Consider the following 25845-nt stretch of genomic DNA (forward strand, 5'->3'; position numbering starts at 1 on the left):
ATGAGGCCTGATGCTTCACTTGGTGTGATGAGGCCCGATGCTTCACTTGGTGTGATGAGGCCTGATGCTCCACTTGGTGTGATGAGGCCCGATGCTCCACTTGGTGTGATGAGGCCCGATGCTCCACTTGGTGTGATTAGGCCTGATGCTCCACTTGGTGTGATGAGGCCTGATGCTCCACTGGTGTGATGAGGCCCGATGCCCCACTTGGTGTGATGAGGCCTGATGCTCCACTTGGTGTGATGAGGCCTGATGCTCCACTTGGTGTGATGCTCCACTTGGTGTAATGAGGCCTGATGCTCCACTTGGTGTGATGAGATCTGATGCTCCACTTGGTGTGATGAGGCCTGATGCTCCACTTGGTGTGATGAGGCCTGATGCTCCGCTTGGTGTGATGAGGCCTGATGCTCCACTTGGTGTGATGAGGCCTGATGCTCCACTTGGTGTGATGCTCCACTTGGTGTGGTGAGGCCAGATGCTCCAATTGGTGTGATGAGGCCAGAGAGAGAGAGAAGATTTAAATACTTGTAAACTATTTCACTCTGTTCAGTAACGTCTCAAGCCAAGCTTGGAGGTGGTGCAGGCATCGTTCTTACATTCTAACGTGTGCATCCATTTGCATGACATTACAGTCGTGCTTTGATTATTCTGAACTAGCATCAACAGTCCTGAAGGATATTCATAAGGCTGTGGGTGGATTAACAACAGTGTATCTTGACCAGACCACCTATTATTGATTAAAGGCAGGCCAGCCAGGGACAGAGGGAGAGAGAGGTAGAGAGAGGTGGAGAGGTAGAAGGAGGGAGAGAGGGAGAGAGGTAGAGAGGTGGAGAGGTAGAAGGATAGGGAGTGGGAGAGAGGGAGAGAGGTAGAGAGGTGGAGAGGTAGAAGGAGAGGGAGTAGGAGAGAGGGAGAGAGGTAGAGAGGTGGAGAGGTAGAAGGAGAGGGAGTGGGAGAGAGGGAGAGAGGTGGAGAGGTAGAAGGATAGGGAGTGGGAGAGAGGGAGAGAGGTAGAGAGGTGGAGAGGTAGAAGGAGAGGGAGTGGGAGAGAGGGAGAGAGGTGGAGAGGTAGAAGGAGAGGGAGCAGGAGAGAGGGAGAGAGGTAGAGAGGTGGAGAGGTAGAAGGAGAGGGAGTAGGAGAGAGGGAGAGAGAGAGAGGGAGAGAGGTAGAAGGAGAGGGGAGAGAGATAGAGATAGAGGGAGAGGGAGAGAGGGAGAGGGCGAAACTACAGACGGTAGAGTCCTTTGGTGTTTCCTGGTCGTGCTAGACTAGAGGCACACTTACCAGAGATAAATAATAATAGCTACCCTACTCCACAACACATAAAACATTGAACAGGCTCTATGCACGTCAGGCCAGCAGGGTAGCATCTTCTCTTTTGAAAGTCAAGTGGATGATGGTTGAGTTTCTGACTCCACTCCACAATTGATATTCTTCTTTCCTTCATTTTTGCCCAGCGATAGAGTATCTGTTCTTTTAAAATTCAAGTTTGTCGCTCTTGAAAAAAAAAATATATGTTACATTACATTTATGTCATTTAGCAGAAGCTCTTATCCAGAGCAATTTACAATTAGTGCCGTCTTAAGATAACTAGGTAAGATAATCACAGCCAGTACATTCTTCCTCAATAAAGGAGCTCAGCAAAGCCAGTGCTAGTAAAATGGAAATAATGTTGAGTGTTAGTTCCTGAAAGGGTGGGTGAGGGAGGTACCGTGGGATTATTTAACATACTCTTTGAGGATGTAAGGTTTCAGATGTTTTCAGAAGATGGGCAGGGACTCTGCTGTCCTAACTTTTTTTTTTTTGGGGGGGGGGGGGTTGGTTCCACCATTGTTGTGTTTTTGCAGGGTCACAACAAGGTTCTTTACACTCTAGGAGTGGGACACAGTGGAGTTGTCAACCTCGTGGAGAGGTCTTAGAGCAGGCAGGCGCTTCCCTGGGAGGAAGAGCAGCTCTGTGTTGTTGAGGTTGAGCTTGAGGTGGTGGGCAGGGTTATTTGAAAATATGCCATAGTCGAGTGACTTGGTGTTGAGAGAGAAGAGAAGAGGGCCTAGAACCGAGCCCTGGGGGACACCAGTAGTGGTACATGGTGCAGACACAGATCCTCTTCACTTCACCTGGTAGGAGCGGCCTGCCAGGTAGGATGCAGAGTGTGCAGAGCCTGAGACACCCAGCCCTGAGAGGGTGGAGAGGAGGATCTAATAGAGCCTGAGACACCCAGCCCTGAGAGGGTGGAGAGCAGGATCTGATAGAGCCTGAGACACCCAGCCCTGAGAGGGTGGAGAGGAGGATCTGATAGAGCCTGAGACACCCAGCCCTGAGAGGGTGGAGAGGAGGGTCTGATGGTTCACGGTGTCGAAGGCAGACGATAGATCTAGGAGGATGAGCACAGAGGAGAGCGAGTCAGCTTCGGCTGCTCTGAAAAACATTCCCATAGCATGATGCTGCCACCACCATACTTCACTATAGGGATGGTGCCAGGTTTCCTCCAGACGTGATGGTTGGCTTTCAGGACAAAGAGTTCAATCTTGGTTACGTCAGACCAGAGAATCTTGTTTCTCATGGTCTGAGAGTCTTTAGCTGCCTTTTGGCAAAGTCCAAATGGGTTGTCATGTGCCTTTTACTGAGGAGTGGTTTCCTTCCACTTTACCGTAAAGGCCTGATTGGTGGAGTGCTGGTTGTCCTTCTGGAAGGTTCTCCCATCTCCACAGAGGAACTCTGGAGCTCTGTCAGGGTGGCAATCGGGTTCTTGGTCACCTCCCTGACCAAGGCCCTTCTCCCCACAATTGCTCCGTTTGTTCAGGTGGCCAGCTCTAAGAAAAGTCTTGGTCGTTCCAAACTTCTTCCATTTAAGAATGGTGGAGGTGTAACAGTATAACTTTAGACCGTCCCCTCGCCCATACCCGGGTGCGAACCAGGGACCCCCTGCACACATCAACAACAGTCACCCACGAAGCATCGTTACCCATCGCTCCACAAAAGCCACTGCCCTTACAGAGCAAGGGGAACCACTACTTCAAGGTCTCAGAGCGAGTGACGTCACCGATTGAAACGCTATTTAGCGTGCACAACCGCTAACTAGCTAGCCATTTCACATCCGTTACAGAGGCCGCTGTGTTCTTGGAGACCTTCAATGCTGAAGACATTTCTTGGTACCCTTTCCCAGATCTGTGCCTCGACACAATCCTGTCTTGGAGCTCTACGGACAATTCCTTCGACCTCATGGCTTGGTTATTGCTCTGACATGCACTGTCAACTGTGGGACCTTATATATACAGGTGTGTACCTTTCCAGATCATGTCCAATCAATTGAATTTACCACAGGTGAACTCCAATCAAGTTGTAGAAACATCTCGAGGATGATCAATGGAAACAGGATGCACCGGAGCTCAATTTTGAGTCTCATAGCAAAGGGTCTGAATATTTATGTAAATAAGATATTTCTGTTTTTTATTTGTAATACATTTGCAAAAAATAAATAAACCTGTTTTTTGCTTTGTCATGATGGGGTATTGTGTGTAGATTGCTGAGAAAAAAAGTTATATTTAATCCGTTATGGAATAAGGCTGTAACATAAGAAAATGTGGAAAAAGTGAAGGGGTCTGAATACTTTCTGAATGCCCTGTAAACCATCAACATTGTGAATACCATTGGTGTTTAATATGAGGGTTTCATCATGAACAACCCCCCCCCCCCACCCTAAAAAATATATTTAGTTCTATAAACCTGCACATGTTCTCTCAGTTTAATAGCAACATGTGTAGAATAGCAGGAAACTGCTCAGGTTCTCTCCGCCCCCTGGCAACAAAACATAGATGTAAACTGCTCAGGTTCTCTCCGCCCCCTGACAACAAAACATAGATGTAAACTGCTCAGGTTCTCTCCGCCCCCTGACAACAAAACATAGATGTAAACTGCTCAGGTTCTCTCCGCCCCCTGGCAAAAAAACATAGATGTAAACTGCTTAGGTTCTCTCCGCCCCCTGGCAACAAAACATAGATGTAAACTGCTCAGGTTTCTCTCCGCCCCCTGGCAACAAAACATAGATGGAAACTGCTCAGGTTCTCTCCGCCCCCTGACAAGAAAACATAGATGTAAATTGCTCAGGTTCTCTCCGCCCCCTGACAACAAAACATAGATGTAAACTGCTCAGGTTCTCTCCGCCCCCTGACAACAAAACATAGATGTAAACTGCTCAGGTTCTCTCCGCCCCATGACAACAAAACATAGATGTAAACTGCTCAGGTTCTTTCCGCCCCCTGACAACAAAACATAGATGTAAACTGCTCAGTTTCTCTCCGCCCCCTGACAACAAAACATAGATGTAAACTGCTCAGGTTCTCTCTGCCCCCTGACAACAAAACATAGATGTAAACTGCTCAGGTTCTCTCCGCCCCATGACAACAAAACATAGATGTAAACTGCTGAGGTTCTCCCCACCCCCTGACAACAAAACATAGATGTAAACTGCTCAGGTTCTCTCCGCCCCCTGACAACAAAACATAGATGTAAACTGCTCAGGTTCTCTCCGCCCCCTGACAACAAAACATAGATGTAAACTGCTCAGGTTCTCTCCGCCCCCTGACAACAAAACATAGATGTAAACTGCTCAGGTTCTCTCCGCCCCCTGACAACAAAACATAGATGTAAACTGCTCAGGTTCTCTCCGCCCCCTGGCAACAAAACATAGATGTAAACTGCTCAGGTTCTCTCCGCCCCCTGACAACAAAACATAGATGTAAACTGCTCAGGTTCTCTCCGCCCCCTGACAACAAAACATAGATGTAAACTGCTCAGGTTCTCTCCGCCCCCTGGCAACAAAACATAGATGTAAACTGCTCAGGTTCTCTCCGCCCCCTGTCAACAAAACATAGATGTAAACTGCTCAGGTTCTCTCCGCCCCCTGGCAACAAAACATAGATGTAAACTGCTCAGGTTCTCTCCGCCCCCTGACAACAAAACATAGATGTAAACTGCTCAGGTTCTCTCCGCCCCATGACAACAAAACATAGATGTAAACTGCTCAGGTTCTCTCCGCCCCCTGACAACAAAACATAGATGTAAACTGCTCAGGTTCTCTCCGCCCCCTGGCAACAAAACATAGATGTAAACTGCTCAGGTTCTCTCCGCCCCCTGACAACAAAACATAGATGTAAACTGCTCAGGTTCTCTCCGCCCCCTGACAACAAAACATAGATGTAAACTGCTCAGGTTCTCTCCGCCCCCTGACAACAAAACATAGATGTAAACTGCTCAGGTTCTCTCCGCCCCCTGACAAGAAAACATAGATGTATACTGCTCAGGTTCTCTCCGCCCCATGACAACAAAACATAGATGTAAACTGCTGAGGTTCTCCCCACCCCCTGACAACAAAACATAGATGTAAACTGCTCAGGTTCTTTCCGCCCCCTGACAACAAAACATAGATGTAAACTGCTCAGGTTCTCTCCGCCCCCTGACAACAAAACATAGATGTAAACTGCTCAGGTTCTCTCCGCCCCCTGACAACAAAACATAGATGTAAACTGCTCAGGTTCTCTCCGCCCCATGACAACAAAACATAGATGTAAACTGCTGAGGTTCTCCCCACCCCCTGACAACAAAACATAGATGTAAACTGCTCAGGTTCTCTCCGCCCCCTGACAACAAAACATAGATGTAAACTGCTCAGGTTCTCTCCGCCCCCTGACAACAAAACATAGATGTAAACTGCTCAGGTTCTCTCCGCCCCCTGACAACAAAACATAGATGTAAACTGCTCAGGTTCTCTCCGCCCCCTGACAACAAAACATAGATGTAAACTGCTCAGGTTCTCTCCGCCCCCTGACAACAAAACATAGATGTAAACTGCTCAGGTTCTCTCCGCCCCCTGACAACAAAACATAGATGTAAACTGCTCAGGTTCTCTCCGCCCCATGACAACAAAACATAGATGTAAACTGCTGAGGTTCTCCCCACCCCCTGACAACAAAACATAGATGTAAACTGCTCAGGTTCTCTCCGCCCCCTGACAACAAAACATAGATGTAAACTGCTCAGGTTCTCTCCGCCCCCTGACAACAAAACATAGATGTAAACTGCTCAGGTTCTCTCCGCCCCCTGACAACAAAACATAGATGTAAACTGCTCAGGTTCTCTCCGCCCCCTGACAACAAAACATAGATGTAAACTGCTCAGGTTCTCTCCGCCCCCTGACAACAAAACATAGATGTAAACTGCTCAGGTTCTCTCCGCCCCATGACAACAAAACATAGATGTAAACTGCTGAGGTTCTCCCCACCCCCTGACAACAAAACATAGATGTAAACTTCTCAGCTTCTCTCCGCCCCCTGACAACAAAACATAGATGTAAACTGCTCAGGTTCTCTCCGCCCCCTGACAACAAAACATAGATGTAAACTGCTCAGGTTCTCTCCGCCCCCTGGCAACAAAACATAGATGTAAACTGCTCAGGTTCTCTCCGCCCCCTGACAACAAAACATAGATGTAAACTGCTCAGGTTCTCTCCGCCCCCTGACAACAAAACATAGATGTAAACTGCTCAGGTTCTCTCCGCCCCATGACAACAAAACATAGATGTAAACTGCTCAGGTTCTTTCCGCCCCCTGACAACAAAACATAGATGTAAACTGCTCAGGTTCTCTCCGCCCTCTGACAACAAAACATAGATGTAAACTGCTCAGGTTCTCTCCGCCCCATGACAACAAAACATAGATGTAAACTGCTGAGGTTCTCCCCACCCCCTGACAACAAAACATAGATGTAAACTGCTCAGGTTCTCTCCGCCCCCTGACAACAAAACATAGATGTAAACTGCTCAGGTTCTCTCCGCCCCCTGACAACAAAACATAGATGTAAACTGCTCTAAGCCACTACCCCCACCCCCTGACACCAGTCATGGAGAAAATAAATTGCTAAATGAAATTAGTGGTAAATTGATTTCCTGGTCACCTGCAGAGAACTGTGATGCGTGACTATTACAGGGGCGTTGCAATTACACCCGCTAATTACCTTCTACCCTCCGGATGTTTCCAGAACATCTAACCCGAGGCTGTATACCATATTTCCCGTATAGTGCACTACTTTTGACCAGGGCCCGTTGGATGCCATTTGGGACGCAGGCCTTAGTTTATTGTGTCTGGAATTCTGACTACGAGTCTGGGAGATTGTCAGAGTGCATCATGGGGGTTTTATGGATGAAGAATTGACTTGAGCTCTTAGAAATGAATGGCAACGATACTTTCGTATAGGGACTGTTGGAGCCATTTGGGTACAGCCTCAGGTTAGATGTGAGTACAGTCAGAGGACCTGAAAGATGAAATTAACGTTCAGCATGAGATGGAATTCACAGCTCAATAATCACTACGACTACGGGTAGGCTGGGGAAAACTATTATTTATAACTCAAGGTAGTAGTGAAGTATTCTGTTATAACTCAAGTTAGTATTGAAGTATTCTGTTATAACTCAAGGTAGTAGTGAAGTATTCTGTTATAACTCAAGGTATTATTTAAGTATTCTGTTATAACTCAAGGTAGAAGTGAAGTATTCTCTTATAACTCAAGGTAGTATTTAAGTATTCTGTTATAACTCAAGGTATATTTAAGTATTCTGTTATAACTCAAGGTAGTATTGAGGCAGCAGATAGCCTAGTGGTTAGAGGCAGGGTAGCCTAGTGGTTTGAGCGTTGGGCCAGTAACCGAAAGGTTGCTGGATCGAATCCCCGACCTGACAAGGTAAAAATCTGTTGTTCTGCCCCTGAACAAGGCAGTTACCCCACAGTTCCTAGGCCGTCATTGTAAATAAGAATTTGTTCTTTAACTGACTTGCCTATTTAAATAAAGGTTACACACAGTATTGAAGTATTCTGTTATACCTACTTCAACACTACCTTTAAGTATTCTGTATGAAACTGGACATTAAGTGAAAACCGCAGAGGGAAATGATATAACCACAAAATCCACTGACTATATTATGAACACACTAGTGCAACTAGCAGCCAGTGTGATGGACTCCATCGATAGACTTTTATAATCTGAACATAATGGATCCATGCAGGTGTCGCTCTATGGGTTTTCTTTTTTATTGTGTTTTGAGGAAAGAAAATATAATTTAGCAATAGATGTTAGTGCTCCTCTGAGGTCCTGTTACGCTGCTACTTGGACACACACTGTTTGATTAAAGACTATATCAAGCCTCAAGTGTGTCTCTGAAGCTGTAAGGACATAAAGCCATCTCAGAGAGAGAAAAAGAGAGGGAGAGAGAGGAAGAGAGAGAGAGAGATAGAAAGAGAGAGCGACATCAAGAGAGAGAGAGGAAGAGAGAGAGAGCGACATCGAGAGAGAGACAGAGAGAGAGGAAGAGAGAGAGCGACATCGAGAGAGAGCTAGAGAGAGAGGAAGAGAGAGAGCGACATCGAGAGAGAGACAGAGAGAGAGGAAGAGAGAGAGCGACATCGACAGAGAGACAGAGAGAGACTGTGGTGGACCTCCCCTGGAGCTTGTCATCCCTGGTCCCTCCAGCAACCTCACACCTCATTACCCTTCATATTGCACCCCTGACCCAAGAAGAGCCAGGCTGCCCACCTCTCCCTGCCCCAGCATGCCTCAGTGCGCATTCCAAATGGCAACTTAATCCCCATAGGGCTCTGATCAAAAGTAGTGCACTTTAAAGGGAATAGAGTTCCATTTGGGACGCTCAACAGCCTGGTCTGGCCCAGTCGGACCCTCCAGTGAAGTGGCACTCTCAGCCGACTCCGGCCGCCCGGACAGATCGATGGACCCACCTAGGGGGTGATGATAGAGACATGATGCAGCCACTCATAGTCATGGAACATCGATCCTGAGGAGAGAGAGATAAAGAGATTGAGAGAGGGGGGGGAGATAGTGAGACAGAGAAATATATATATACAGTTGAAGTCGGAAGTTTACATACACCTTAGCCAAAAACATTTAAACTCAGTTTTTCATAATTCCTGACATTTAATCCTAGTAAAAATTCCCTGTTTTAGGTCAGTTAGGATCACCACTTTATTTTAAGAATGTGAAATGTCAGAATAATAGTAGAGAGAATGGACATATATATATAAACACACACACAGTTGAAGTCGGAGAGAGAGAGAGAGAGAGAGAGAGACAGAGAGAGAGAGATAGAGAGGGAAACAGAGAGAGAGAGATAGAGAGGGAAACAGAGAGAGAGAGAGAGAGACAGAGAGAGAGAGAGAGAGATACAGAGAGAGAGAGATAGAGAGGAAGACAGAGAGAGAGGGAGAGAGAAATATAAAATCTGCATTCTGAAAAGTAGGATAAGGCAAGGGTGAGTTAAGAGGGGGGAGGAGGGGGAGGAGGAGGAGACGGTCAAAGACTCTTCCTGAAGAGGATTCTGAATTCATTTAATGAAGCAGCGAGGCAAGAGGGACAGACCAGACTAGACTAGACCAGACTAGACTAATCCAGACGAGTCCAGACCAGAGGGACAGACCAGACCAGACCAGACCAGACTAGACCAGACCAGACTAGACTAATCCAGACGAGTCCAGACCAGAGGGACAGACCAGACCAGACCAGACCAGACCAGACTAGACCAGAGGGACAGACCAGACCGGACCAGACTAGACCAGACCAGACTAGACCAGAGGGACAGACCAGACCAGACCGGACCAGACTAGACCAGACCAGACTAGACCAGAGGGACAGGACAGACCAGACCAGACCGGACCAGACTAGACCAGTCCAGACTAGACCAGAGGGACAGACCAGACCAGACTAGACTAGACTAATCCAGACGAGTCCAGACCAGAGGGACAGACCAGACTAGACTAGACTAGACTAATCCAGACGAGTCCAGACCAGAGGGACAGACCAGACCGGACCAGACCAGACAAAATAGAATCACAGTTAACTACATAGCAGTTCAAACAAGGTAGTTTAGCACAGGCTGAGTCTCCAACTGGATCTTGTCACAGAGCCACAATTACAAAGTCATTTGTGTGACAGCTTCAACAGTTAACTAAAGCTTGACTCCTCTTCTCTCTGCCACACTGATGTTCATGTTCAGCACTAAAACCTCTCAGCTTAACTCACCACTGGGAACGCATGGTTTTCTGTTATGTAGTTCAGCTGCTTGAGGATTGATCCTCCTGATTAATCATACAGTAATCAGAGGGTTGATCCTCCTGGTTGGGGAATCATATAGTAATCAGAGGATTGTTCCTCCTGGTTAATCATACAGTAATCAGAGGATTGTTCCTCCTGGTTAATCATACAGTAATCAGAGGATTGATCCTCCTGGTTAATCATGCAGTAATCAGATGATTGATCCTCCTGGTTAATCATGCAGTAATCAGATGATTGATCCTCCTGGTTAATCATACAGTAATCAGAGGATTGTTCCTCCTGGTTAATCACACAGTAATCAGAGGATTGATCCTCCTGGTTAATCATACAGTAATCAGAGGATTGATACAGTAATCAGAGGATTGTTCCTCCTGGTTAATCACACAGTAATCAGAGGATTGATCCTCCTGGTTAATCATACAGTAATCAGGAGATTGTTCCTCCTGGTTAATCACACAGTAATCAGAGGATTGATCCTCCTGGTTAATCATACAGTAATCAGAGGATTGTTCCTCCTGGTTAATCACACAGTAATCAGAGGATTGATCCTCCTGGTTAATCATATAGTAATCAGAGGCTTGATCCTCCTGGTTGGGGAATCATACAGTAATCAGAGGATTGTTCCTCCTGGTTAATCACACAGTAATCAGAGGATTGATCCTCCTGGTTAATCACACAGTAATCAGAGGATTGATCCTCCTGGTTAATCATATAGTAATCAGAGGATTGATCCTCCTGGTTGGGGAATCATACAGTAATCAGAGGATTGTTCCTCCTGGTTAATCACACAGTAATCAGAGGATTGATCCTCCTTGTTAATCATATAGTAATCAGAGGATTGATCCTCCTGGTTAATCATGCAGTAATCAGAGGATTGATCCTCCTGGTTAATCATATAGTAATCAGATTGATCCTCCTGGTTAATCATACAGTAATCAGAGGATTGATCCTCCTGGTTAATCATACAGTAATCAGAGGATTGATCCTCCTGGTTAGGAATCATACAGTAACCAGAGGATTGATCCTCCTGGTTAATCATATAGTAATCAGATTGATCCTCCTGGTTAATCATACAGTAATCAGAGGATTGATCCTCCTGGTTAATCATACAGTAATCAGAGGATTGATCCTCCTGGTTAATCATATAGTATTCAGAGGATTGATCCTCCTGGTTAATCATGCAGTACTCAGAGGGTATGAACAGGCCTGGAGCACAGTACTTAGTCCTTCCTCTAACTCAGCTGTGTAATGGAAATGTGTTACTTCAAGAGAAAAGCAGGCTTTGCCCCAGATAAATGTGTAAGTGTTTTCCTTGCACAACACTTTCTCTATATCCTCGCCATAAACACTGTTATGTCATTTTATTCACAGTTTCCCCCCCAATTATTCATCCATATTTCATTTTTATTAATTTTTTCTTTTAACAATATTTCATCACCACCAACTCTGTGACTTGTTATGGTAGCCCTTCTCTAATGATAACATCCTCACTATGTATGAAATGCAGGATTGTTGTTTCTCTATATGTTGGTATTAGGTCTAGGTTTGATAATAGATTAACTAGATGTTGGTACTAGGTCTAGGTTTGATGATAGATTAACTAGATGTTGGTACTAGGTCTAGGTTTGATGATAGATTAACTAGATGTTGGTACTAGGTCTAGGTTTGATGATATATTAACTAGATGTTGGTACTAGGTCTAGGTTTGATGATAGATTAACTAGATGTTGGTACTAGGTCTAGGTTTGATGATAGATTAACTAGATGTTGGTACTAGGTCTAGGTTTGATGATAGATTAACTAGATGTTGGTACTAGGTCTAGGTTTGATGATAGATTAACTAGATGTTGGTACTAGGTCTAGGTTTGATGATATATTAACTAGATGTTGGTATTAGGTCTAGGTTTGATGATAGATTAACTAGATGTTGGTACTAGGTCTAGGTTTGATGATATATTAACTAGATGTTGGTATTAGGTCTAGGTTTGATGATAGATTAACTAGATGTTGGTATTAGGTCTAGGTTTGATGATAGATTAACTAGATGTTGGTATTAGGTCTAGGTTTGATGATAGATTAACTACTGTACATGTTGGTATTAGGTCTAGGTTTGATGATAGATTAACTAGATGTTGGTACTAGGTCTAGGTTTGATGATAGATTAACTAGATGTTGGTACTAGGTCTAGGTTTGATGATATATTAACTAGATGTTGGTATTAGGTCTAGGTTTGATGATAGATTAACTAGATGTTGGTACTAGGTCTAGGTTTGATGATATATTAACTAGATGTTGGTATTAGGTCTAGGTTTGATGATAGATTAACTAGATGTTGGTATTAGGTCTAGGTTTGATGATAGATTAACTACTGTACATGTTGGTATTAGGTCTAGGTTTGATGATAGATTAACTAGATGTTGGTATTAGGTCTAGGTTTGATGATAGATTAACTAGATGTTGGTATTAGGTCTAGGTTTGATGATACATTAACTAGATGTTGGTATTAGGTCTAGGTTTGATGATAGATTAACTAGATGTTGGTATTAGGTCTAGTTTTGAAAATAGATTAACTAGATGTTGGTATTAGGTCTAGGTTTGATAATAGATTAACTAGATGTTGGTATTAGGTCTAGGTTTGATAATAGATTAACTAGATGTTGGTATTAGGTCTAGGTTTGATGATAGTTTGATAGATTAACTACTGTACATGTTGGTATTAGGTCTAGGTTTGATGATAGATTAACTAGATGTTGGTATTAGGTCTAGGTTTGATGATAGATTAACTAGATGTTGGTATTAGGTCTAGGTTTGATGATAGATTAACTAGATGTTGGTACTAGGTCTAGGTTTTATGATAGATTAACTACTGTACATGTTGGTATTAGGTCTAGGTTTGATGATAGATTAACTACTGTACATGTTGGTATTAGGTCTAGGTTTGATGATAGATTAACTAGATGTTGGTATTAGGTCTAGGTTTGATGATAGATTAACTAGATGTTGGTATTAGGTCTAGGTTTGATGATAGATTAACTAGATGTTGGTACTAGGTCTAGGTTTGATGATATATTAACTAGATGTTGGTACTAGGTCTAGTTTTGATAATAGATTAACTAGATGTTGGTACTAGGTCTAGGTTTGATGATAGATTAACTACTGTACATGTTGGTACTAGGTCTAGGTTTGATGATATATTAACTATATGTTGGTACTAGGTCTAGGTTTGATGATAGATTAACTACTGTACATGTTGGTATTAGGTCTAGGTTTGATGATAGATTAACTAGATGTTGGTATTAGGTCTAGGTTTGATGATAGATTAACTAGATATTGGTATTAGGTCTAGGTTTGATAATAGATTAACTAGATGTTGGTATTAGGTCTAGGTTTGATGATAGATTAACTAGATGTTGGTATTAGGTCAACAGTACTCATTCTGTGACTTGACAGAAGGTCTTATTCACCAACCTGGTCTCAGAGCATTTCGTATAATTTGGAACGTAAATCCGACACTCCATTTAGAATGATATGTTACGTTTGGTAGGGTATGTATTTGTTTGTGGATGTTCGTCATCCATTTCGTATTTGATACGTTACGAATTGCAATTCATATATGTTACAAATTTGCTACATTTACAGTATGGTCTGAATTTGCAAATGTATGTTATGTTACGAATGCCAATTTGTTGTGGCTAACATTAGCTAGGCGGCAAAAACTGAATGTGGCTAACATTAGTTCGGGGTTAAGGTTAGGAGTTAGGTTAAAGTGTTAAGGTTAGGGTAAGATGAAATGTTAGCTAAATGGGTTCTGTCTTATGTATCAATACCAAACGTAACATATCATACTAACCTGAATGTGTCGGATTTGCATTTACTATGTTACATCTCGTCTATGAGACCAGGCTGCATCCAGAGATAATTCCTCTCTCTTGATCCTGATCCCTGTGATATTCAGAATGCATTGACCCCACGGGCATCTGGTTTCATCAAACCGGATAATCAACGTAATTAAGTCATCAAATCAGCGTAATTAAGGTTGTTAGGAGCCGAACAATGGTTACTTCAGACAGAGGCACACCAGGTTCCCCTCCCTCCTTCTCTTAGATAACAAAAATAGTTAATTTGCTCAGTCCTCCCGCTCTGTCTGTCTGTGTGTGTGTATGTGTGTGAGAAAGATTTAGGAGTTAATTGCTCAGTGGTTGGTCCCACCTCTCTGGTCCTCCGAATCACGTCCCTCCACCCTGACATGGACGTCCTGTTGATGGAGGTAATCAGAGATGGCAGCTAACAGAAGAGCCAGTCAGCACACCCAGGTGTACAGCGGCCATTTTGATTTGACAGACATTAATTCAGACCAGCAGGCGTCATGGAGGAGCAGGGCGGTGAAACAGCTGTCAGGCAGCGTTGTGTGTGTGTGTGTGTGTGTGTGTGTATGTGTCTGCGTGTGTGACTTGTGACAGTTTCACCTGCCTGGGGGGGGGGGGGGGGGGAGCAGTACAGAGGAGCAGTGGTGTTCAGTCAGATCCTGAAATCCTAATGTACTAATGTATCCTACCATGGGTCTGAACCCCTAATGTATCCTACCATGGGTCTGAACCCCTAATGTAACCTACCATGGGTCTGAACCCCTAATGTATCCTACCATGGGTCTGAACCCCTAATGTATCCTACCATGGGTCTGAACCCCTAATGTATCCTACCATGGGTCTGAACCCCTAATGTAACCTACCATGGGTCTGAACCCCTAATGTAACCTACCATGGGTCTGAACCCCTAATGCATCCTACCATGGGTCTGAACCCTTAATGTATCCTACCATGGGTCTGAACCCCTAATGCATCCTACCATGGGTCTGAACCCCTAATGTATCCTACCATGGGTCTGAACCCCTAATGTAACCTACCATGGGTCTGAACCCCTAATGTATCCTACCATGGGTCTGAACCCCTAATGTATCCTACCATGGGTCTGAACCCCTAATGTATCCTACCATGGGTCTGAACCCCTAATGTAACCTACCATGGGTCTGAACCCCTAATGTATCCTACCATGGGTCTGAACCCCTAATGCATCCTACCATGGGTCTGAACCCTTAATGTAACCTACCATTGGTCTGAACCCCTAATGTAACCTACAATGGGTCTGAAGCCCTAATATGGAATATAATGTCATTTGGGAGGCCAGCCAGTCCTTAGTTAACAGTCATCTTCTATATGTCTCATCAGGAGGCCCTTTTGCCGACAAAGAGAAGAAGAGAGAATTCCACGAGGTGTCACAGCTCCTTAAGATTGAGAGCGAGCGAGAGAGATGTAGAGGGGTAGCGAGAGAGGGGGAGCAAGAGAGAGAGAGAGAGGGAGAGAGAGCGAGAGAGAGAGAGAGGTAGAGGGGGAGCGAGAGAGGGGGAGCAAGAGAGAGAGAGAGGGAGAGAGAGCGAGAGAGAGGGGAGAGGATAGAGAGAGAGAGGTAGAGGGGGAGCGAGAGAGGGGGAGCAAGAGAGAGAGAGAGAGAGAGGGAGAGAGACCAAGAGAGAGGGGAGAGGATGGAGAGAGAGAGAGAGGTAGAGGGGGATTGAGAGAGGGGGAGCAAGAGAGAGAGAGAGAGGGAGAGAGAGCGAGAGAGAGAGGGAGAGAGGTAGAGGGGGAGCGAAAGAGGGGGAGCAAGAGAAAGAGAGAGAGAGGGGAGAGGATGGAGAGAGGGGAGAGAGCGAGCATTATTGCAGTACCAATTACTATTAGCAGTACCAAGCAGTATTATTCTGCTTGGTACTGCATCCGTTTATCTGATCTATCGCACGTTAAAAATGTACAATAAACATTACATTTACAAAAGTTATAAAAGATTTAAGACATATTAAATATCATATTATGTCTCTATACAGTCTTGTATTGATGTGCAAATAGTTAAAGTACAAAAGTAAATAAATAAACATAAATATGGGTTGTATTTACAATGGAATGTGTTCTTCACTGGTTGACCTTTTCTCGTGGCAACCGGTCACACATCTTGCTGCTGTGATGGAACACTGTGGAATTGTACTATTCTCTCTCTCTCTCTCTCTCTCTCTCTCTCTCTCTCTCTCTCTCTCTCTCTCTCTCTCTCTCTCTCTCTCTCTCTCTCTCTCTCTCTCTCTCTCTCTCTCTCGCTCTCAATTCAATTCAATTCAAGGGCTTTATTGGCATGGGAAACATGTGTTAACATTGCCAAAGCAAGTGAGGTAGACAACATATAAAGTGAATATATAAAGTGAAAAACAACAAAAATTAACAGTAAACATTACACATACAGAAGTTTCAAAACAATAAAGACATTACAAATGTCATATTATATATATACAGTGTTTTAACAATGTACAAATGGTTAAAGGACACAAGTTAAAATAAATAAGCATAAATATGGGTTGTATTTACAATGGTGTTTGTTCTTCACTGGTTGCCCTTTTCTCGTGGCAACAGGTCACAAATCTTGCTGCTGTGATGGCACAATGTGGAATTTCACCCAGTAGATATGGGAGTTTTTCAAAATTGGATTTGTTTTCGAATTCTTTGTGGATCTGTGTAATCTGAGGGAAATATGTCTCTCTCTCTCTCTCTCTCTCTCTCTCTCTCTCTCTCTCTCTCTCTCTCTGTGTGTCTCTCTCTGTCTCTGTCTCTCTCTCTGTCTCTCTCTCTCTCTCCCTATCTCTCTCCCCCCTCTCTCTCCATCCTCTCCCCTCCCACCTCTCCCCTCCCACCTATCCCCTCCCACCTATCCCCTCCATCCTCTCCCCTCCCACCTATCCCCTCCCACCTATCCCCTCTAGTCTACAGTGGCAGATTCCTCTGACTTTAGCACTGGGGAATTCGACTTACAAATCATCAGAAGTCATCCTCTGGATCTCCAATAAAACAGGTACCTTCTAACTGCCTCTCTTCACATCTGCTCTCATCCACACCACAACCATGGTAACCACTAGAGGTATCACCACAGCCATGGTAACCACTAGAGGTATCACCACAGCCATGGTAACCACTAGAGGTATCACCACAACCATGGTAACCACTAGAGGTATCACCACAACCCTATTAACCACTAGAGGTATCACCACAACCAGAGTAACCACTAGAGGTATCACCACAACCATGGTAAACACTAGAGGTATCACCACAACCATGGTAACCACTAGAGGTATCATCACAGCCATGGTAACCACTAGAGGTATCACCACAGCCATGGTAACCACTAGAGGTATCACCACAACCATGGTAACCAGTAGAGGTATCACCACAGCCATGGTAACCACTAGAGGTATCACCACAACCATGGTAACCACTAGAGGTATCACCACAACCATAGTAACCACTAGAGGTATCACCACAGCCATGGTAACCACTAGAGGTATCACCACAACCATAGTAACCACTAGAGGTATCACCACAACCATGGTAACCACTAGAGGTATCACCACAACCATGGTAACCACTAGAGGTATCACCACAGCCATGGTAACCACTAGAGGTATCACCACAACCATGGTAACCACTAGAGGTATCACCATAACCATGGTAACCACTAGAGGTATCACCACAACCATGGTAACCACTAGAGGTATCACCACAACCATGGTAACCACTAGAGGTATCACCACAACCATAGTAACCACTAGAGGTATCACCACAACCAGAGTAACCACTAGAGGTATCACCACAACCATGGTAAACACTAGAGGTATCACCACAACCATGGTAACCACTAGAGGTATCACCACAGCCATGGTAACCACTAGAGGTATCACCACAGCCATGGTAACCACTAGAGGTATCACCACAGCCATGGTAACCACTAGAGGTATCACCACAACCATGGTAACCAGTAGAGGTATCACCACAGCCATGGTAACCACTAGAGGTATCACCACAACCATGGTAACCACTAGAGGTATCACCACAGCCATGGTAACCACTAGAGGTATCACCACAACCATGGTAACCACTAGAGGTATCACCACAACCATAGTAACCACTAGAGGTATCACCACAACCATAATAGTAACCACTAGAGGTATCACCACAACCATGGTAACCACTAGAGGTATCACCACAGCCATGGTAACCATTAGAGGTATCACCACAACCATGGAAACCACTAGAGGTATCACCACAGCCATGGTAACCACTAGAGGTATCACCACAACCATAGTAACACTAGAGGTATCACCACAACCATGGTAACCACTAGAGGTATCACCACAACCATGGTAACCACTAGAGGTATCACCACAGCCATGGTAACCACTAGAGGTATCACCACAGCCATAGTAACCACTAGAGGTATCACCACAACCATAGTAACCACTAGAGGTATCACCACAGCCATAGTAACCACTAGAGGTATCACCACAGCCATAGTAACCACTAGAGGTATCACCACAACCATAGTAACCACTAGAGGTATCGCCACAACCAGAGTAACCACTAGAGGTATCACCACAGCCATAGTAACCACTAGAGGTATCGCCACAACCAGAGTAACCACTAGAGGTATCACCACAGCCATAGTAACCACTAGAGGTATCGCCACAACCATAATAGTAACCACTAGAGGTATCAGCATCCAGTCAGTGTCTTAAAGGTAAAGAGGAGACAGGTCAAGAAATACTATCTTCTCCATCAAACTGATACATATCCAATATACACCAGCTGTTTTACAGTAGTGTTCCTGCTGCATATCCAACATACACCAGCTATTTTACAGTAGTGTTCCTGCTGCGTATCCAATATACACCAGCTGTTTTACAGTAGTGTTCCTGCTGCGTATCCAATATACACCAGCTGTTTTACAGTAGTGTTCCTGCTGCGTATCCAATATACACCAGCTATTTTACAGTAGTGTTCCTGCTACGTATCCAATATACACCAGCTGTTTTACAGTAGTGTTCCTGCTGCATATCCAATATACACCAGCTATTTTACAGTAGTGTTCCTGCTGCATATCCAATATACACCAGCTGTTTTACAGTACTGTTCCTGCTACGTATCCAATATACACCAGCTGTTTTACAGTAGTGTTCCTGCTACGTATCCAATATACACCAGCTATTTTACAGTAGTGTTCCTGCTACGTATCCAATATACACCAGCTGTTTTACAGTAGTGTTCCTGCTGCGTATCCAATATACACCAGCTGTTTTACAGTAGTGTTCCTGCTGCGTATCCAATATACACCAGCTATTTTACAGTAGTGTTCCTGCTACGTATCCAATATACACCAGCTGTTTTACAGTAGTGTTCCTGCTGCATATCCAATATACACCAGCTATTTTACAGTAGTGTTCCTGCTGCATATCCAATATACACTAGCTGTTTTACAGTACTGTTCCTGCTACGTATCCAATATACACCAGCTGTTTTACAGTAGTGTTCCTGCTACGTATCCAATATACACCAGCTATTTTACAGTAGTGTTCCTGCTACGTATCCAATATACACCAGCTGTTTTACAGTAGTGTTCCTGCTACGTATCCAATATACACCAGCTGTTTTACAGTAGTGTTCCTGCTACGTATCCAATATACACCAGCTGTTTTACAGTAGTGTTCCTGCTGCATATCCAATATACACCAGCTGTTTTACAGTAGTGTTCCTGCTGCATATCCAATATACACCAGCTGTTTTACAGTAGTGTTCCTGCTACATATCCAATATACACCAGCTGTTTTACAGTAGTGTTCCTGCTGCATATCCAACATACACCAGCTATTTTACAGTAGTGTTCCTGCTGCATATCCAATATACACCAGCTGTTTTACAGTAGTGTTCCTGCTGCATATCCAATATACACCAGCTGTTTTACAGTAGTGTTCCTGCTACATATCCAATATACACCAGCTGTTTTACAGTAGTGTTCCTGCTGCATATCCAATATACACCAGCTGTTTTACAGTAGTGTTCCTGCCACATATCCATTGCAAAGTAATCAGTCTTCCACGTCTCCTCTCTGAATTTGTCCTAATGTGTGTTTGCGTCTCTGTCCTTTGTGGGTGCGTGCGTCGTGAACCAAGGGCCCACGCATGATTAGACAGAGGAACGCGTGACGACGTGTTCAGCCTGCAGATTTAGAGGCTACAGTCACCGGTTGAATTAGGTGCCAGTGAATTACTGTGTCACCGAGAGCCACGAGTCCCCTGTCTTTGTCTTTAATTACAAACCACTCCGGCTACGCTCCGTATCACAGGTGTATCTATCTCCGTGGCTGGCTGTTCCTGTGTCCTAAATCGCACCCTATTCCCTATATTATGACTACTTTTGACTCAAGCCCTATTTGAATGTAATTCTTTATTTAACTAGGCAAGTCAGTTAATTAATAAGAACACATTCTTCTTTACAATGACGGCCTGCTGGGGTACAGTGGGTTAACTGCCTTGTTCAGGGGTAGAACGACATCATTTTTACTTTTGTCAGCTCAGGGATTCGATTCAGCAACCTTTCGGTTATTGGCCCAACGCTCGAACCACTAGGCTACCTTCCACCCCCTATTGGCTACCTGCCGCCCCCTATTGGGTGACTTCCGCCCCCTATTGGCTACCTGCCGCCCCCTATTGGGTGCCTTTTGGAATACAGCCAGGGAGAGGAGCAGCATTCCCACCACTGCCCAGCCCAGTCAACCCGGGATTCAATTTAGGAGTGTAACTTCCAGTGACGTTTGTTAATGAAGATCTTCCCCCTTGCGCGACACCATTTAACTTCCCCATTCTCCCCTAACCCCTCTTAGAATGGTTCCTGTTGCTATGAACCCTGCTGTGCTCATCGCACCAGGCTATTCCAAGACTGAATCCGGGAAACAAACCACGACAAAGTAGCTATGTAGGCTGTGTGAGACCAATATAGCGTTGCATTAATGTAGTCTGAACTATAGGGTTGACCACAGTGGTTTGCTACTCAATGTCTTGCTTCATGAAATTAGCCTCCACTCTCACCCAGCAGCCAGCAATCTGAAGCCAGGCTTATCAGCTCTCTCTCTCTCTCTCTCTCACAAACACACACACGCACGTACGTACTATCCTAGTAGTCTGAATCCCTCAGTGGGTCCATTAGCTATCCCATTTTGTTATTGAGCCTCGCTGCACCGAGAGCTTGGCAGCTCTGGCACGTCTGCACACATGGGAACAGAGGGACAGACTGTGTTCAGGGGGAATCTTTAGGGGAATGGTGTGTGTGTGTGTGTGTGTGTGTGTGTGTGTGTGTGTGTGTGTGTGTGTGTGTGTGTGTGTGTGTGTGTGTGTGTGTGTGTGTGTGTGTGTGTGTGTGTGTGTGTGTGTGTGTGTGTGTGTGTGTGTGTGTGTGCGTGCGTGTGTGTGTTCACACCAGGGATAAGTGTTCCATTAATATGGTCCATGCTCATCCACCCTACAGCCAGCTCCATGCTCTCTGTTTATTTACAAGAGGGTTTCATGATGGTCCACTCTACAGCCAGCTCCATGCTCTCTGTTTATTTACAAGAGGGTTTCAGGATGGTCCACTCTACAGCCAGCTCCATGCTCTCTGTTTATTTACAAGAGGGTTTCAGTATGGTCCACTCTACAGCCAGCTCCATGCTCTCTGTTTATTTACAAGAGGGTTTCAGGATGGTCCACTCTACAGCCAGCTCCATGCTCTCTGTTTATTTACAAGAGGGTTTCAGGATGGTCCACTCTACAGCCAGCTCCATGCTCTCTGTTTATTTACAAGAGGGTTTCAGTATGGTCCACTCTACAGCCAGCTCCATGCTCTCTGTTTATTTACAAGAGGGTTTCAGGATGGTCCACTCTACAGCCAGCTCCATGCTCTCTGTTTATTTACACGATGGTTTCAGGATGGTCCAGTCTAGTTGGAGGTGTTTCCTCTCCATCACACTTAACCCTCAGAAACACGTTAGGATGTTCAGCTGAGACCAATATTTATACTGTTGTCCTCATGTGTAACTGAGGGACTAGAACAAGAATAAGAAAATAACATATATATAAATATAAAAATAGCATATATAAATAACATATATAAATAACGTATATAAATAACATATATAAATGACGTATATAAATAACATATATAAATAACATATATAAATAACATATATAAATAACATATATAAATAACATATATAAATAACATATATAAATAACATATATAAATAACATATATAAATAACATAGATAAATGACGTATATAAATAACATATACATAAATATATAAATAACATATATAAATAACATATATAAATATCTAAATAACATATATATAAATAACATATACGTAAATATATAAATAACATATATAAATAACATATATAAATATATAAATAACATATATATAAATAACATATACGTAAATATATAAATAACATATATGTAAATATATAAATAACATATATAAATATATAAATAACATATATGTAAATATATAAATAACATATATGTAAATATATAAATAACATATATGTAAATATATAAATAACGTATATGAATAACATATACATAAATATATAAATAACATATATGTAAATATATAAATAACATTTATAAATATATAAATAACATATATGTAAATATATAAATAACATATATGTAAATATATAAATAACATATATGTAAATATATAAATAACATATATTTAAATATATAAATAACATTTATAAATATCTAAATAACATATATGTAAATATATAAATAACATATATGTAAATATATAAATAACGTATATTTAAATATATAAATAACATTTATAAATATCTAAATAACATATATGTAAATATATAAATAACATATATGTAAATATATAAATAAGATATATGTAAATATCTAAATAACATATATGTAAATATCTAAATAACATATATAAATATATAAATAACATATATGTAAATATATAAATAACATTTATAAATATCTAAATAACATCGATAATGTGTCTGATTCCTCATTTTCACCTCGAATAGAAGTAGAGGGACCTTTGTCAGTGTTTTCTTGTTATAAGTGCTGAGGGGAACTTTATGCACTTGGCCAGATGATTCTGCATCTTTGTTGCATTCTTCCCATATGATTTGGCACAGTATTTGCAAATGTACACAGTGTTTCCTTCTACATTAGCTACAGTGAAATGTCTCCACACATCAGATAAACACATCAGATAAACATGCCTGTTTACATCAGATAAACATGCCTTTAAACATGCCTGTTACTATATACAGTAAACCTTTAAACATGTCTGTTACTATATACAGTAAACATTTAAACATGTCTGTTACTATATACAGTAAACCTTTAAACAAGTCCACAACTTCTGTTAATATATAAAGTAAACCTGTAAACTTGTCCATCATCTCTGTATATATAGCACTGTATATATAGAGTAAACCTTTAAACTTGTCCATCATCTCTGTATATATAGCACTGTATATATAGAGTAAACCTGTAAACTTGTCCATCATCTCTGTATATATAGCACTGTATATATAGAGTAAACCTGTAAACTTGTCCATCATCTCTGTATATATAGAGTAAACCTTTAAACATGTCTGTCATGTTTATTTGTTTACAGAGACACACAAAGTGGGCCGGATGGACGATGACATGTGGTTGCTAGGCAACATCAACCAGACTGGGTACTTCCGGGTGAACTACGACCTCCACAACTGGAGGCTCCTCATTGGACAGCTGATGACCAACGCTGAGGTAGGACACTCTTCCTCTTCGTCATCTTCCTCTTCTTCATCCTCTTCATCTTCCTCTTCCTCCTCTTCCTCATCTTCCTCTTCTTCCTCTTCTTCATCTTCCTCTTCGTCATCTTCCTCTTCTTCATCTTCCTCTTCTTCCTCCTCGTCATCTTCCTCTTCCTCATCTTCTTCATCTTCCTCTTCTTCCTCCTCGTCATCTTCCTCTTCCTCATCTTCCTCCTCTTCTTCATCTTCCTCTTCTTCATCTTCCTCCTCTTTATCCTCGTCATCTGGACCATTAAATTTTGTATAAAAACGTAAAAGCAGAAAAATCTATGAAAACCGTTCCACCTTTTACCCTTTTCTCTCCGTAGATCATCTCTGTCGGCAACAGGGCGGGGCTCATCGATGATGTCTTCAATCTGGCCAGGTGCGTTTAATGGTCGCCTCATCACAGGATTCTGTTTGGTTTCTGTTCCTGTTCTCTCATTGTGGCTTCCCTCATCTGTGTTTTCTCAGTAGGAGCCTCTAACATGTCCTCCCTCTGTGTTTTCTCAGTAGGAGCCTCTAACAAACCCTACCCCTGTGTTTTCTCAGTAGGAGCCTCTAACAAGTCCTACCTCTGTGTTTTCTCAGTAGGAGCCTCTAACAAACCCTACCCCTGTGTTTTCTCAATAGGAGCCTCTAACAAGTCCTACCTCTGTGTTTTCTCAGTAGGAGCCTCTAACAAGTCCTCCCTCTGTGTTTTCTCAGTAGGATCCCTCTACCACACCGACTACAGTCCTGTTGGCTCTGTCCACAGTGTCCCGACACAGTGTTACCCATCTAGTCTCACACGTCATCATATCATCCCCTCTGACCACTGTTCTCAGTACAGCCAGTATTATAAAGACTGGAGACACGTCATCACAGCTTCTCATTTTAAACTGTTCTCAGTGCAGCCAGTATTATGAAGACTAGAGACACGTCATCACAGCTTCTCATTTTAAACTGTTCTCAGTGCAGCCAGTATTATGAAGACTAGAGACACGTCATCACAGCTTCTCATTTTAAACTGTTCTCAGTGCAGCCAGTATTATGAAGACTAGAGACACGTCATCACAGCTTCTCATTTTAAATTGTTCTCAGTACAGCTATAGTTATAGAGATTAGAGACACGTCGTCACAGCTTCTTTTCCCAACGAGTTCTCAGTACAGACGTTTTTATAGAGATTAGACACGTCATCTCAGCTTCTTTTCCCAACCTGTTCTCAGTACAGCCGTTTTTATAGAGATTAGACACGTCATCTCAGCTTCTCTTCTCAGCCTGTTCTCAGTACAGCCATTGTTATAGAGATTGGACACATGTCATCACACATCACAGCTTCTCTTCTCAGCCTGTTCTCAGTACAGCCGTTTTTATAGAGATTAGACACGTCATCTCAGCTACTCTTCTCAACCTGTTCTCAGTACAGGCATTATTATAGAGATTGGACACATGTCATCCCAGCTACTCTTCTCAACCTGTTCTCAGTACAGCCCTTATTAGACAAAGGGCTAATAATGGAAATAGGAAATACCAATGTTGTGACCAGGAAATATACCAATGTTGTGACCAGGAAATACCAATGTTGTGACCAGGAAATACCAATGTTGTGACCAGGAAATACCAATGTTGTGACCAGGAAATACCAATGATGTGACCAGGAAATACCAATGTTGTGACCAGAAAATACCAATGTTGTGACCAGGAAATACCAATGTCGTGACCAGGAAATACCAATGTTGTGACCAGGAAATACCAATGTTGTGACCAGGAAATACCAATGTTGTGACCAGGAAATACCAATGTTGTGACCAGGAAGTACCAATGATGTGACCAGGAAATACCAATGTTGTGACGAGGAAATACCAATGTTGTGACCAGGAAATACCAATGATGTGACCAGGAAATACCAATGATGTGACCAGGAAATACCAATGTTGTGACCAGGAAATACCAATGATGTGACCAGGAAATACCAATGATGTGACCAGGAAATACCAATGTTGTGACCAGGAAATACCAATGTTGTGACCAGGAAATACCA

The 25845-nt window shown here is 43.0% G+C and overlaps 1 protein-coding gene across 2 annotated transcripts in view; it reads left to right on the forward strand.

Moving 5' to 3' along the window:
• The window catches only part of LOC110512778 (thyrotropin-releasing hormone-degrading ectoenzyme), a 391934-nt gene that overhangs the window by 321617 nt on the left and 44472 nt on the right, over positions 1-25845 (forward strand). For both annotated transcript variants that reach the window (XR_016486919.1, XM_090201291.1), the window contains exons 10-12: positions 16914-17002; positions 23662-23795; positions 24151-24206. Coding sequence is in view for 1 of the 2 variants with exons in the window: in XM_090201291.1 (XP_090057417.1) it covers positions 16914-17002; positions 23662-23795; positions 24151-24206 (279 nt within the window). In the remaining variant the exon portion in view is untranslated. The remainder of the gene's footprint in view (positions 1-16913; positions 17003-23661; positions 23796-24150; positions 24207-25845) is intronic.

Source organism: Oncorhynchus mykiss, chromosome 15 (genome assembly GCF_057628025.1).
Source record: "Oncorhynchus mykiss isolate SJ-2025 chromosome 15, ASM5762802v1, whole genome shotgun sequence".
Taxonomy (NCBI): domain Eukaryota; kingdom Metazoa; phylum Chordata; class Actinopteri; order Salmoniformes; family Salmonidae; genus Oncorhynchus; species Oncorhynchus mykiss.